The sequence below is a fragment of the Haplochromis burtoni genome, unplaced genomic scaffold, assembly GCF_018398535.1.
Source record: "Haplochromis burtoni strain Fernald_Lab_line unplaced genomic scaffold, NCSU_Asbu1 Contig_48, whole genome shotgun sequence".
In the NCBI taxonomy this organism is placed as follows: Eukaryota; Metazoa; Chordata; class Actinopteri; order Cichliformes; family Cichlidae; genus Haplochromis; species Haplochromis burtoni.
Genome location: NW_024582409.1, coordinates 1,119,664 through 1,134,268, shown reverse-complemented (window position 1 = coordinate 1,134,268; position 14,605 = coordinate 1,119,664). Strand labels below are relative to the sequence as shown.

Below are 14,605 nucleotides of genomic sequence, written 5' to 3'. Positions count from 1 at the left end.
CCCCCACCTCAGTCCACCCACTAGTCTCACTGGCTTGCCTGGAGCTCTGACTCATGATTTAGTATGGATGACACAGTCCAACTGTCTACTGCTGGAGGCTACAGGACCACTTCATTTGTGAGCTATAGAGAAGCACAGTACAGATGTCCTCTATGGTATAGGATTGATTATATTAAGACAGTGTGTGTCACAGTGCGTTGGAGTTGTGAACCTCTTTCTTAAAATAAATGATATTGTTTTTTTTACCTAGCAGCTTTTTTTGTGAAGACTGGCAGTACAGAGAAATATTACTACATCTAATGACCCACCGATCCCCTGTTTGACCTTAATAATTTATCGCCCTTACACCGCACTACAATTCTCTTGCACAACGCAGCCCAAAAACATCTTTCTCGAGCAATTTGGGGGCATGTAATCAAACTTTTTTGACTGAAAATCCACAGTCCAAAAAATCCACAGCTTCAAAATGAAGCACAACAATAAACGAAAACATCACATAACTATATTTAAACCAAAGATTTGCTTGTTTTAACGGGAAAAAGAGCCTTTGAGCTGTTATTTATTATCAGCAAACACACGGTGTGATTGATAACTCATGAATGGGCGTCCTGTTAACTCAAACAACCTCATAGACATAAGTGTTTCATTTATATACTGTTACATATATACTTTGCTCAACAGGAAACTAGTTTGATTCAGGTGTTCATTCCTTAAAATGTGCCGCGTGATGCACTAGATTCATTCTTTTTCATCATTTTAAGAAATCCTGCATGCTGTAGTACCTTCGCGGCAAAATTGTTAGCGCCTCAACACAACGTTGCAGACGTGCTCCTACGTGCACGGGGACAAAATATTTACAATGACCAGCTGTCACACTTAAACCAATGACCACTTCTTGCTTGAGCGACGTCTTACTGTTGGTGCTCAGTAATAACAGTTCAGTGATGACTGACAGATGATAGTAAACATGCTTGAGTTGCAACAAAAGTCGCCAAAAATAAACAGACACGGCCTCAAAGAGGAGATTTATGACTTTGCAGTTTTAGTAGTTTTACAGCAGATTGCTTCTTGTTATTCCATAAACTAAGCCTAAAATCCCTTCGCTGCAGCGACGGGGGGATGGAGACAGGATCAGACGTGTGAGAAAAGGGATAAACCAAAAGAGGAAACGTATTTCCCAACAGATCAATGGGCATAATCATACTCTCGTCCCCTCCCTCCCCTCAGTTTATTTTCTCCCTCGTCTTCCCTCTCTCTTTCCTTCTCTTGCTGAATCCCCTCATCTGGGGGCTCAGCTGTTTTCCCCTGCAGCTCGTCTCATCCTGCACTCGAATGTAGTTCAGTGTGTCAAGCACCACTGAAATATTAACACAGCAGCAAGCAGAAATGCGTGCGAGCATTCGTGGCTTAGTGCACCATCGTGATGTAAGGGAATGCATCCCTCTCTCCAGACGTGTACGTGTGCGATCATTTGGGTTAAGTGAACTAAAGAACAGATGAAAGTTCATTGCTCAACAGTTTTAATAAAAAAAATCAATGCCACCATGTTTTACTGTTGAGAGAAGCATTAAGCATAATCATACTAAGCGTAGCTGGTGCCAGGGGGACTCGCAGTGTTTGTGTAGCTTTAGGATGTGCACGCCACTTTGACAGTTGACTTTAAGGTCTTAAGGGGTCTTCGAGTGTGACTTAGAGCAGCAGGAAGTGAACAGACAGGATAAATAAACCAAGACAAATACTGCGGTGCTTCCTCGTCTCCTCCCCTCCCAATTCCTTATAATCAGGATGTAAAACACGAGCAAACACAGGAGGCAGATGGGATAATTGTGTAGGCTTTTAATGAGATTTTGTCCCACATGTATAAAATGGCCCAAAGGTAGCACAAGGACTACATAAAACTAAAGATTTGCAAATGTAGAAGCAACAATATTTTGAAAGTGACCTAGAAAAAAATATTTCCTTTCCTGCTTTCATCTTCAGTCTTCCCGATCGCAGTCCAGAGACATTTTAATCAAAGGCAGTTCTAGCAGATGAATCATTCCCTGACATTTCGAAAAAGCCTGTGTATGATCAAATTGTGGGGTTCCATTCCCAGTATTTCTGTGTGTTTGGCAGAGCGGGCAGCTTGTGATCAAGTGCAGCTAATCTTTGGTCAGGAAAGTGCTCCCTATTTGATGTCTTGGCCTAAAAGGCTTAAATCCTCCCATGTCCTCGGTCTGTTTTGGAAATGGAGATTTTTAGGAAGCCTTGAGTCAGGCCACTGGACATTTCAGTGCTTTTTTTGTTTATTTAGTGTGTTTGTGTGCGTTAGGCAGGATTTCTTATCATATTTTCAGTTTATTTTGTGGTTTTACTGCAATATCTCTCGCAGACTATTGTGCATATTATATAGCATCCATTTATGTGATTCATGCGCTTGTTTGGTCTGGGGTTTTTTTTAGCTGAACTAAATAAGCATTGAGCCATATTGCTGCTTGCCTGAGCATGGAATTAGACTCTCCCTCTGGATATGAAGGACTGCCTTTAGTGTAACCCACTTATTTTTGCTATTACTTGTCTGAATCCCTAAAGGAGTCCCATTTTTGTGGAGTGGAAAATGAAATGGGTTAATTCGTTTTTGGTATGCAAATGTGGGATTGAAAAGAGGAGGCAAAAAAGGATTGGGAAGAATTTGGAAATCCAGAGTGGCTCGGAGGAGATCAAGCAAGTGACTGAATAAGTGAGACAGATGCACGCACGAGCCTGTGTTGCACCGAAGCTCAGCATTGGTTGAAGCTGCAGCAGAGCTCACACAGCATCCTTCATCCCCCCCATCCCTCGTTCTTTGCTCTGCCTCCCTCACTCACTCACTCACTGTATCTCGCCTGCTGACTGAGGTATTTCTACAAGCACAGACTGGGACAGCCTTGACTCTTCTGCGTGAGGTTTGTGTGTAAAGTCTCCAGCTATTCCTCTCCCTGGATCCTTTTCCCATGGACTCTGATGCTCTCTGTGTGGGTGAGAAGTTGCGGATGTGGATGTCAGAGTAATATCATGGACCAGAGGGGAGCAGGAGACAGTGAAGGAAACTGGGTCACTGGCAGGCTCTCCTGACTGATGCCTGTTTGGACCTGGAGGGATGGGGTGCACCACCAGCGCGGTTGTGTTTGATGGGCTGCGTACTGTCCTGGAGAGGAACTGTAGTGGCTACATCTGCAAGGAAGCAGCAGAGCCCACTGGACCGTCTGAGGCTGAGCGAGCACTGAGTCGGAGAGAGTCGCGTGTATTGCCAACACCACGAATACTTAAGGTGTGTGTGTGTGTGTGTCTGTGCACTCTCTCTAACCCAATATAGTAGCTTTTTATTTTTCTACCAACAAAAGCAACACAACTGTTTGTGTATTGAGCAAAAATCCATATGGAAAAAAAAGCTTACATTATTTATTCATTTTTTAAATCACTATAATGTTAAATGCCTCAAGGACACAGTAACAAACCTAATATTTATTGATTTATCTAACCATCCAACCAAGTACTGTGGTATTAAACAGGCCAAAAAATAATCAACAAGCAGCACATTTTATTACAGTCTTATTTTGAAAAGCAGGATGTTTGATGCCCTTTTTTTGTTTGTCAATGAACTGGATCATGGTTTTAGCCAAAATACATTATAAACTAAGATCTCAGCATTAATCCAATCAGAGCGATGGCTAACGTCGCTGAATTTAGTTTTGAAACTCCTTTTAAAGTGGCGCTTCTGTCTACTAAAGCTCTGCTATCATAAAAGTAGTGGTAAGATATGTTTGTAGCGCCTCAGAAGTAATATAACAGGGAGAAAATCAGTATATTCTGACAATATCTAATCAATAACAACTTCAGCACTATTTGAATATTTGTAAATCTTGTCAGAGGATGTCCTTTGCTGATTGGCTCTGCTAACATACTGAAGGAATACCTGATATATGACTAATTAAATTATTCAGATGGTAGACTCATTGAAACAAAGCTAAATTTAACCTTATGGTATTTACACAACCGTTATTTATATTCAGCAGCTACACAAGTACAAATCACTGTCTTTTGTGTCACATGACTCTGCACCTATGAAAGTTACCAGTAAAAGTAGGGCAGTAGGAGGGCCGACTGTTGCCTCTTGCTAAGCACTTCACGGGTTAAAGCCTCTGTGAGCAGGGATGGGGGGTGAGGAGGGTAAGGAGGGACAGTGAGCCCTGTGTCTGCTGGAAATCAATCACCGCTCTTCATCTGTGAACCAGCGGGCTTGGCAGGGTTTCTGCTGCTCCGTACCAGCTTGTCTTCTTCTTCTTCTCGTTTGCGTTTACTCACTGCTGTGTGTGTGATGTGTTGTTGGTTCATCGTATCCACAGCAGAGAGCTGAGTGACAGTGGCAGGGAATTGGGTCAAGGGCACGCTTGCTTCTCTTGGCTCTGGAATGGTCTTATCACCCAAACGGGGGCTGTTAATCCTCTGTCAGCATCCACGGGCTTATAATCGATAGTTAAAATGTGCGAGGGATATAATTCAGTCCAGAGTGGAACTGAAACTGACAAAAACTACCTAGCAGAAGCAAAATTCTTAAAACCACACCAACCAGTTCAGTAATGTTAAATATATCACTACTAAAGCTACGCTTACTGCTATTATTAGCAAACAGCTACATCATCATTCCCCCAACTTGATGAATGACATTCTAAGAAGCTGAAAAACACAATGAACAGGTGACAGGTATTGACAGCTATCATACCTGTTTTGTTTTGACAATTGAAGCGAAAGGAAAAGTTTAAAGGTTTACAACAGTTTGAATTTCTCTTAAGTTTTTATTTCCCTTTGATTTCATCGCTTCATTTGCTGTAGAGAAAACACAAACCAGGCAAGCTTTTTGTTTGGATTACTTAAAAAAGTGTACCGTAGCAGTCGTAACCTTTTACTCCCTTCTTAGTTTTCATATGAGCCTTGGCCTTATTATTATCTTCATACAAAAATGTCTAAAACTGGGCAGGATGTGTGCTGCTTTGGGAACTGTTTGCACCTTTTTAATCCATTAAGCCCGGTTATAAAAAGACACAAGCCATTATGTTTGCCCTTTTAATTCCTTCTGATTGCAGCAGGTTATCACTTCTGGGCATTTTAAACATAGATGTTAAGCCAAGCGTGCATTCAGCTAGTTGCAGACAATCCTAGACGAAGCTGACTATGGGAAGCTGTCCGTGAGCCGCTTAATGTCTGGAGACATTGCCCGTTTACCGCTTTGTTGATTCACTCGCTGATTACAACAGCTCAGCCTTTTCCTTCCTCGTGAAAGCTCTCGTATCGTTCTCCTTCAAAGAAAAGTCGCAGATATGAGATCATGTGTGGGCTCCTGCGCAATGGTAATTTTTTTTGTCTTGTTGTTTTTGAGAAAGCCTTGCTGTCACGTGGTTGACTCACTCAGTAACAGAAGCACTTGAAGTGATGGAAAAAGAAAAACTGGTGAAAGATGATAGTACCTTTTGTCCACATCTGTTTTGGGACTCCCACTCCCAACATAAGATCTGTGATGGTCTGTTTCCAATGACCTTTGCCAAATGGGTACATGTTTATACATTCCTTGTGTTAAGGAGTTAAAATACCAAACAGAGCCTGCATGACATCATCCAGAAGTTGTTCAGATTAAGTCAGTTAAATAGATTCAATCCCTTGACTTCTCTTTGATATTTACCCACACATTATGTTCACCCATCACACCCCTCCTGACCACACTGGGCAAACGCTACGATCAGTCTCTTTGTAGTTTTGGTGTTTGATGCATGTACAGGAAAACAACAACACCACATCTGTTTTTCTTAGTGATTGCTTCCTACTTTCGAGACATGTCAGCCTTACTTGCATCATTCCTCGCACCACCAGTGCATGTGTTCAGTGTTTATGTTGCTCACTTGGTGACTGATACATGGGATACATTGTCTGCAGCACTCAGGCTCATGTGCTTTAAAGGCATTCTGGCAACAGTAGTTTGATTTTCCCAGAGATGTAAAAGCAGCTTTATTCGTATTCAATACTGTTAGTTACATTTAAGGCTCGTTCATCAATAAAGCAATTTTGCTCTCTGTCTCTAATAGCTGCATTATTCCCGAGCGCATTCCTGTAATGTAAAGTGAGACTTTTTTATTTTCTAGCTCTGCTGCAGACTCTTTGCCTCGTGATTGCATCCTGTTATTTTCAATACCATTGTTTCCCACATCCTACTGCTGTGATGTTATTAACAGAGACTGCATACACAGTACAGCATCTTTATTACCTCTGGTTTAGTCAACAGTACAGGACCGTGTGGAGAAGTGACCGAAAACAGAGCAGAGAGGGGTGGGTGCTTGAGCTGCCGCTGTAGTGGAGCGCTGTGTTTTTGCTACATTACATTCCAGGTTACGCCCTGTTTTGCTTTAGCTCAGACGCTGCTTGCATCAAACCTTTGTTACGCAACCGAGAAGTCCAGTCATAGTCACGTCCAGGGTGGGGATCACAGCTTGATATATGTGGGTAATTGCTTAATATTTTAACCTATTCTAATATTAGTCATTTCCTCCCTTTTCTTTCTTTTATTACCAGACAAAGAGAAAAATTGAAGCCCAGGATGGACATCTGATGATTGTCCAAATCCTTGAATTTACTATTTTACAACTTCCATTGTGAATCGTATCATGCAAAAACATTGTAATAAAATATAATTTATTCGATGTGTAATGATACATAAGTGGATTACCTCATTTAGGTCAAGATTAAGTGCCATATTGGACTTCAAATTCATTTTGTCTGTCTTGCCTCCCAGTTCTGTCATGAAATGGTTTGATAATGACGCAAAGCGAAACCAAACGAAATTTCTAAGCGTTTCCAGAAAACAAGAGAAAACCCTCATAGAGAATAAGAGGACATTTTCCCTGACTGTTTCCAACACGGCTCACAGCTCCGATTTGTTTACATTTTTTTTTTTTAGTTAGATTTTTTTTATTCCTGAGCATTCATTTCAGGTCCACAGGTACAGCAACAAAGTGTGAGTCATCAACAAACCGTCTTCTTTTTGTACATTTATGCCGTCAGTTTATTCGCACTCACAGGAGGGCGTATGAAATTGTATTTGATCAGAATACACTTCCCAAAATATCCTTTGAGTGTTCTTCTGGCAACTTCAGTGTTTGTTCTGCTACTAAAAAGGCCTCAGCGGGCCTTCCTGCTTAGACCCAGTGCCAGCTTGCCCCAAAGAAACATGTTTGTAATCGTTTCCACGGAATTTGATTTAAGCACCAAGCCAAAAAATGTGAGTGTTGTGCCACGCCAGCATGTCCTCAATAAGTTAGATTGCTGAGATATCTAGGAGGATTCAAAAAGTCGAGCATCTACTGCATTACTCTTCTTTTCTTTATGTGTTTTTAGTGGAGCGGGACGTATAGTCATACAAATGTGTGCTAACATTTGAGTTTACTCGATTTACTCATGTACTAAACTGTAAATGAGTAAAGCTGTAGATGGACACAGTATAAATCGAAGAATGTGATACAGTAAAGACTTTTACTGGCTCCAGGACTGCAGTTGGAAGACTGAGAGGGGTCAGTTATACTGCAGAGCAGAGCTTGCATCGATACCAAAATCAATACCAATATTTGGTAATTAAAAAAGTCCAATATATTCACCAATACTTTTCTTTTTCTTTCAAACACATGAAACATAAATTCATTTCAATATCATTTGTTTGCGGCGTTCCGTGCACCTGTTGCTGAGCAACAGGACATCAACACTCATTCAACATGTTTGACTGGTGTTTCTCCCACCTCTTCTTTACCTTTTTTTTTTAAATTAACTATTAGCTATTAGAAATCTAGATAATATTGGCTGACTATATCAGTGAGGGTCAATATATTGGTCAGGATCAACTGTAGAGAGCATCTCAACTGATTCTCTGCTTTTGGTAAAGACTCAGTTAAACATGCAGCTCAATGGGAAAGTTCCTGATGCAAGTTTTCTGGAAAGTACCTTCCACCTATATGCACAATATTTACTTTGTATAGGAATCGGGATATATGTTAAAGTGAAGCTCATATCAGGTCCTGCATAAAGAGCTTCTCTGTCAACTCTCATTATTCTAGCCAAACATTCAATTAATATGCAGCACAAAGACACCAGTCATCTGGTGTCTTTTTTCTTTCTTTCAGTATTACCAGAGAGCTACCCTCGGGTTGTTTAGGTAATGGTTAGTTAGGGCTAAGGTCAAAGTAAAGGGAAACTTTTACCCAGCAGTTATATACTTATACTGCACCATACTATTCTCGGACACGTGACAAGCAAGAATTGCCCAAGTGTAGTTAGAAAGCACTGAAGGAAATCCCCATAACATCTTCGCGCCTTTTGTCTTCTTAAAGTTCAGAACTTTAAGATATTCACTGTAAATAAATAAGGCCTTTTTTAGGCAATAGAAAAATGGCATTTCAGCAGTGTTTAGGCTTATACCACTATTTTTGCTTAAAATATTTAATTGATTGATTTTTATTTATTCGTTCTTAATAAATTCTCTCAGTTTGTGTTAATATGAAAAAAATATTAACACCTCTTCACCAGCCATCATTTCAGCTACCTGTGGAAAGCTGATTGCACTATGCCTTAAATGGGCATGGTGCAATCAGCTTTAATTTCATAAGGATAAGTTATAGCAATAAACTTGCCTGTTTAATATCCTGTTATTGATTTAGATCGAATTACCTACACAAGTGTGTCCCATGTAACCCTTTGAAGGAAGCAGCTGCTCTCTCTCTTTCTCTTTAAACTGAGGCGCAGGCGTGAAACCATAACATCCACTCCTGCGGTGGCCCACCAGAGGAATCTGTAGGTGGAGCCCACTCCTGGGTGGGTTGAGAGGGGCTGCTTCATGCTGGAATCCCCCTTAAGCAGTTGCATCAACAAGCAGGGAGACAGAAGCTGGACCTAATCTGTCATCTGTGATTACAGCTACTGTCTCGGCTGTAGTCATGTACTGGAAGCAGGAGGGCAAAAAAAAAAAGAACATTTAAGTGACTAATAACTCTGTCATATTGGCTGATACAGCTGATTCATGTCCTGCTCAGTCTTACGTCTTCAAAAAGGTGGCAAAGATTTGTAAATGTTGCTTCTGGAGTCCTGCTACAATCTTTAGGGTTTGGGTTCAGCCTGGAAACTCATCTTTAACCTTTGAAAAGAAAACTTGATCAGGCTTATTATTAATGTGCCACTAAAGTGCCTCATTGTTGTGTCACTCATTCTGGGCTTTTGATGAATTTGAACCCAGCTCTTATTTCAGCTGTCCCACATAAGGCGTGGATTGTGCCTGACCACACTGTAATTCTTGAGGAATGTGTATCTTTTCTTTTCTTAACCCTTTGTTGCTGTGCAGGTGGATAGTGTGGGGTCATATAGCTTCATTGTATGTGTGTGTGGGTGAGAGGGTGTTTAACTCCCCCAGGCTGCACAGCTGAGTGTAGGAGGGGCCATCTCCTCAGCCTGGGTGTGAGTCCACTGCTTTCAGTCAGAGCAGCCGTAGCTTGGAGTGAGCTAGGGACTGAAAAGGGAGACATACAAACTTTTTCCAGTGCAAAGATTTTTCTCTACCTGATATGCTGGCTTGCAACTTCTCTTTGGGATCTGTCTTGGAAATATCTTACCACAAGTGTTGACAATGCAAGGAAGGGCTAGTAAAACTCCAAAAAAGGAGCTGGTCATTGAGAGTCCACAGCAGTACAAGAGGTTGGTTGCAGCTGAGCCTGAGGTAGATCCAGTGCCACAGGTGGTGGTAAGTCATTCAAGTAATTCACATAGAGATGTGAGACTTTTTGGTTTACATTTAAAAAGAAAAAAGAAAATCAGTACTGACGTCTCAAATTTGCTCTGATCCTCGAGAAAGTAAGTCGTGTAAAGGTTAACCTCAGCCATAAAGTGCCAAAAGCAGGTGTCATGTGAGCGTTTGTGCTGGTTCACTCTCTCGCCTCCTTTCATAGAAACAGTGCTGCCAGCTCACATTTCAAATTTGCAGTGTTAGCACCAGCACGGGGGAAGGTTGAACTTTATTAGCACTTTACTACCTGGGCGAATACATCGCAGGTCCCTCGACTTTATTCTCAAAGATTGCTTTGGCTCGTAAAATGTTTTATTTGGCGCAAAAGTCAGCGACCGCGACAGTGATCATTTCCTGCCCTTTAACGAAGGTGTCCAGTGGTCAGGCCCTCTGCAGAGTCAACCAAACAGTCAGTGACAAGATTGAGAGGCACTACGCAGCACCATTGTTTCAGGCTGTGTGAGGGTGCAGTGATGTGGAGGAGTGGGAGATGCAGATAAACAGCTGCCCAATTGCTGTAGAGAGGGAGTGGAAGGGATGGCTTCATGGGCGTCTGCTTTCTGTTCTTACAGGGTTGGCTCGCCTGTTTGCTGACTTGAGTTTACAGCTGTTGAATATACAGTCTGCACGTTTCTGCTTGGGTGTGTAGACAACCAAGAAATATAACTGGAGCTTCAGTATTTTCTGATTGACAGTGAAACGTTACCGTTAGTCTTGAAGGCATTTGTTCAACAGGTGATTTCAAATACCTTCTTAAAGGACTAATTTGACAATAAGTGTAAATTTGGGGCTATGTATCGACTCTGGTCAGCACTGTGGGTTGAGAGAATGACAGAGCTTTTGCGCTCAGTGCTGAGTGCACTGTGTGGTTGACCACTTTGGGTCACTGACAAAGCAATGTGGAGGCACCCAGAGGAGTTTGGAGGGAATCAGCAGCACTTGAGTGGGTTCAGATATCCATTACTGGTGAGAAAAGGGGCACCATCACTAAAACGGGGTCAAATCTTTCAGCACATACTTTATTTAAATGTAGTTACTACCACATCTTTACTAGCTTGGTTTTGACCATACAGCAGAGGCTTCATTAGGTTATTTCTAGTATATATTTGGTTTGTTTTTGGCATCTTTCAGCCTCAGATTGCTCACTTGTTCACTTTTTCTGTACTAGCTTAAACCCTCCATTCCAAAAGTCTCAAACTTATGGCAGAACTTCCCTGACAAACAGTCCTGGTGTGTTGATGACGTCACTGTGATAGGAATGGCACATGGAAATTGAAAAATATTTCTCCACAGCATTGCTTCAATACATTGTGGTCTACAGGTATTTGTTTTCGCACAGCTTGCTTAAGGTACAGCCAGCATTTTATTTGGCTTGAGGTCTGGACTTTGACTGGAACACCTTGATTTTTTTTCCCTTGTGTTAACACATCGAAATGCTTCAAATCAGCAAACTGCCCAAACTTCTGCTTTTATAGAGGTGCTCTCACTTGCTGACAATGGAGTGCATTTGAGCAGCAGCACCTGGCTGCTACTGACCTTGTTATTTCATGTTGAAGCACTAAGGGTATCTTTAGTTTGTCACAAGGTTTGGCTGTATTTAGCAAAAACCAAAAACAAAGACTAACATGGTGACGTGGTAAAACCTCAGACTTGAAAGAGGTTATGCTTCTTTTTTTCTTTTTTACCATGATCACACTGTTAAAACTGGATTTACGTCTCTTGCCTGCTCATCATTTGTTTTCTAAGATTGCTCATCATATATAAACACTGTCAGAATGTGCTTATGCTCCATTTTCACTTAAAAAAAGGGGAAATTTTAGTTTGTTTTGCTATTAAATAGCTTATTGTATATTGATTTTACTCATGTAAGATCAGATCAGGCCATTTGTTGCCTATAAAGTAGAATGGCCCCTCTGCTCCAGAGTATCCATTGCAGGTGTTTGGTTTAGTCAAACCTGATTCATTGTGTTTTGGGTTTTTTTTCCCAGGTCATTGCTTAATAATGATAGTATAGGTGTGTTTGCCTGACATTCTTAAGACTTCATCTTCTAGAGGCTCTCAGATTGTTTGTGGAGATATGGAGATTTTAGGCGTCGGATTAAGTAAGACATACACGTATTTATCTTATCTTTCCATAAATTCTTTCCTGGCTTACATCTAGAAATCTCTCCATCCATCAATTTTTTTCTGTTCTAAGGGGAGCACAGTTTATTGAAGTTCAACTGCAGATAATTATATATTTGTGTTTAAAGAAAACGTGGAGAAGAAGTTGTCTGGTATGTCACAACCTGCTTCAGCTGACAGACATGGTGGCACCATCTCTGCTCTCCTATTCCCTCCCTGTCCTTGAAACTGATACAAGGTCCTGCCCCCTCTGTCCTCGCTCTACTCTGTTACTAACAAAAGTTACTACATAGCAGCATAGATTCAGGCAGGTCTACATGCATGACTCCCCCATCTGAGATCATGCTAACATTATCAGTCCCAGATGTGGGAGGAATGAGCGAGCAGTGCTGTCGCTCAGCCCTGAAGTCTGCTGATCTGTCACTGCTTGTTTTTCTCTTTGCTCGTTGTTGGATTTATCCTCCCATCCCAACAGATAAAAGCGTTGACAGCTTGCCTTCATTGCTTTATGTCGTAGACAAAAATTACAATGTCCTGTATGTTGTCCAGATGGAGTGTAGTATGATGTGTGCCATCGTAAAGAGTTGAGCTCGTTGAGACCCTCCTTATCCGTGAAGCAGATGCACTTTCTCTGGGCAGATGGAGCCCTGATTGACTTGTCACTGTGCATCTAACAGAAAACATGTCCTATAGTGCCCTGTCACACGGCTGGATAAATCCAAGTCTGTTGACTGTGATCTCTTCTCCTGCACATGCTTATTTAAAGTGCATTCCTGTTAGTTATGGTTTACCAGCTTTGTTTTTTATTTTGTTGCTTATTCATCAAGATCCCCCACTATGTAAGTGTAAGCATCATCACATGGGTTAACCACACACCAAACTGCCTTTGTTTGAAAGTCTTTTCTTTGCTCGCACCGAATGCACATCCTTTTTTTAAATATTCTGTGCTAAAAATGGGCAGTTTTTATTCAGAAGTTTGCTCCTATATCTGATCTCTACATCTCTACAAACGCAATAATAAATTGATATGTCCTTTGAAACCAATTTATGCCTGTCGTCAAGTTTCATTTAGTTGATGAGAAAGTATTGAAGGTCTGAAAACTGAAAGGAGCTAATGGGTTTTTACTCTCCAATGCTGAGGGGTTGGCATGCCAACAGTAATCTTATTATGCCTGATTGTTTGCATATTGTTACTCGTTTCCTTGATCTCTCTTCTGAATCCATCCAATAATGTCACAGATAGCTTCTTCTGTGCCTTCATGTTACTTGCTTTAGTTTTGTAGTTTAATCCCCAACTGTGTGTTTATGTGTTTTGTAGGTAAAACCAAAGGTGATCGAGCCGCTCGATTATGAAAATGTGCTGGTGCAGAGGAAGACGCAGATCCTTAGCGATGTCCTCAGAGACATGCTGCAGTTCCCCCTTGAGGACTTTGAGGTGAGTGTCTAAACTTTTCATGCACATTTTTCAGCAGACTCGCCATCTATGTTTGCAGAAGTATAGATGGTGAGTCTTGCTGTAGTAAATGTGGCTCTGGGGTTAAATTGCTGGGAAGCAGCTATGAAGCTATGGAAAAATGTTCCACAGCAAATGGTGGTGTGCATCTTTAGTGCTCTGGTTTCCGTTGTTGCTATACACTTCTGGTGCAAAGTCAGGCAGACAGGAGTTAAACTGTCCTCCTGTGTATTGCTGCTAAACACACGAGCTCGTTACATTTACTGGTATCTATACAATATTAATATTTACTCGTCCACTTGCGTGTTTTCTTTTTTGTGTTTGTTTGAAGTGGTTTTTCCTTTGGCCCAGGCGCGGCCACTATTGTGATGATGGGTGTAGCCACTGACAAAGGCTTTCCTTTTGTTTATATCCTCCTCTGCTGCAGCAAGAGATGGGTCAGGGGCCATCTGTTTAATTGGCTCATTCTGTGTCCCATGTTGTGACAGAGTAAGTGTTATCTCCAGCCACACCGTGCAGGATGTGCGTCCCTCACACTTTCCACGCTGCGGCTGGAAAATCTAAAATGGAGATCTGGCCCAGAGCTGGTACTTCAGGAAATGAGACTTCTTTGAAGGATGTTAGTATATCCTCAGATCTAACCCTACCACTTTGTCTCACATTGCTGTCAAAGCTTTATAGAGTCTGGGCCTTTAATATAACACCATTCCAGTAAGGGAAGTCTTTTTTTGGGTTTGTCTAATGACTTTAACATCTTTTGTCTGAATTCCCACATTGGTTGAAGAATACAGTTATTATTTATTGGAGTTGTAAATGGTATGTGTATTCCTCAGGATGTACGGGTCATTCAGATTGCTCTGATCCAAAGAGTTACAGTCAGAAATCTATTTGTGTCAACATCCTCTCCTGTAACGGGAACTGCAAAGTACAAGTTTCACCTGGAAAATTTTGGAATGTTTTGGCATTACATCAGGAATTGGCTCTAATTTTATGCTAGTGGAGTTGGTCCTTTATTATCAACACTATACCACCGAATTGATGCAGTGAGAATAAAAGACAAACGTGCTGATACATGTTTCTGATGCATGCTGGTATCAGAAACATTTCATGTGTTTCTGATACCAGCACACACCTATGCTACAGTATTACTGGGTCTGTTCATGCTGTTGGCAAACTGATATAGTTAATCACACTGAGAAAAG

The 14,605-nt window shown here is 41.3% G+C and overlaps 1 protein-coding gene across 11 annotated transcripts in view; it reads left to right on the top strand.

Moving 5' to 3' along the window:
* zmp:0000001200 (dedicator of cytokinesis protein 9) overlaps positions 1 to 14,605 on the top strand; it is a 73,328-nt gene that overhangs the window by 18,281 nt on the left and 40,442 nt on the right. For 6 of the 11 annotated variants that reach the window (XM_042220412.1, XM_042220409.1, XM_042220408.1 and 3 more), the window contains exons 1-2: positions 15 to 3,289; positions 13,269 to 13,385. In XM_042220412.1, coding sequence (XP_042076346.1) covers positions 3,119 to 3,289; positions 13,269 to 13,385 — 288 coding nt within the window. In that variant the 5' untranslated portion in view covers positions 15 to 3,118. Of the gene's footprint in view, positions 1 to 14; positions 3,290 to 13,268; positions 13,386 to 14,605 lie in introns of those variants that run through there. The other 5 variants (XM_014333332.2, XM_042220410.1, XM_014333330.2 and 2 more) reach the window with 2 other exon arrangements.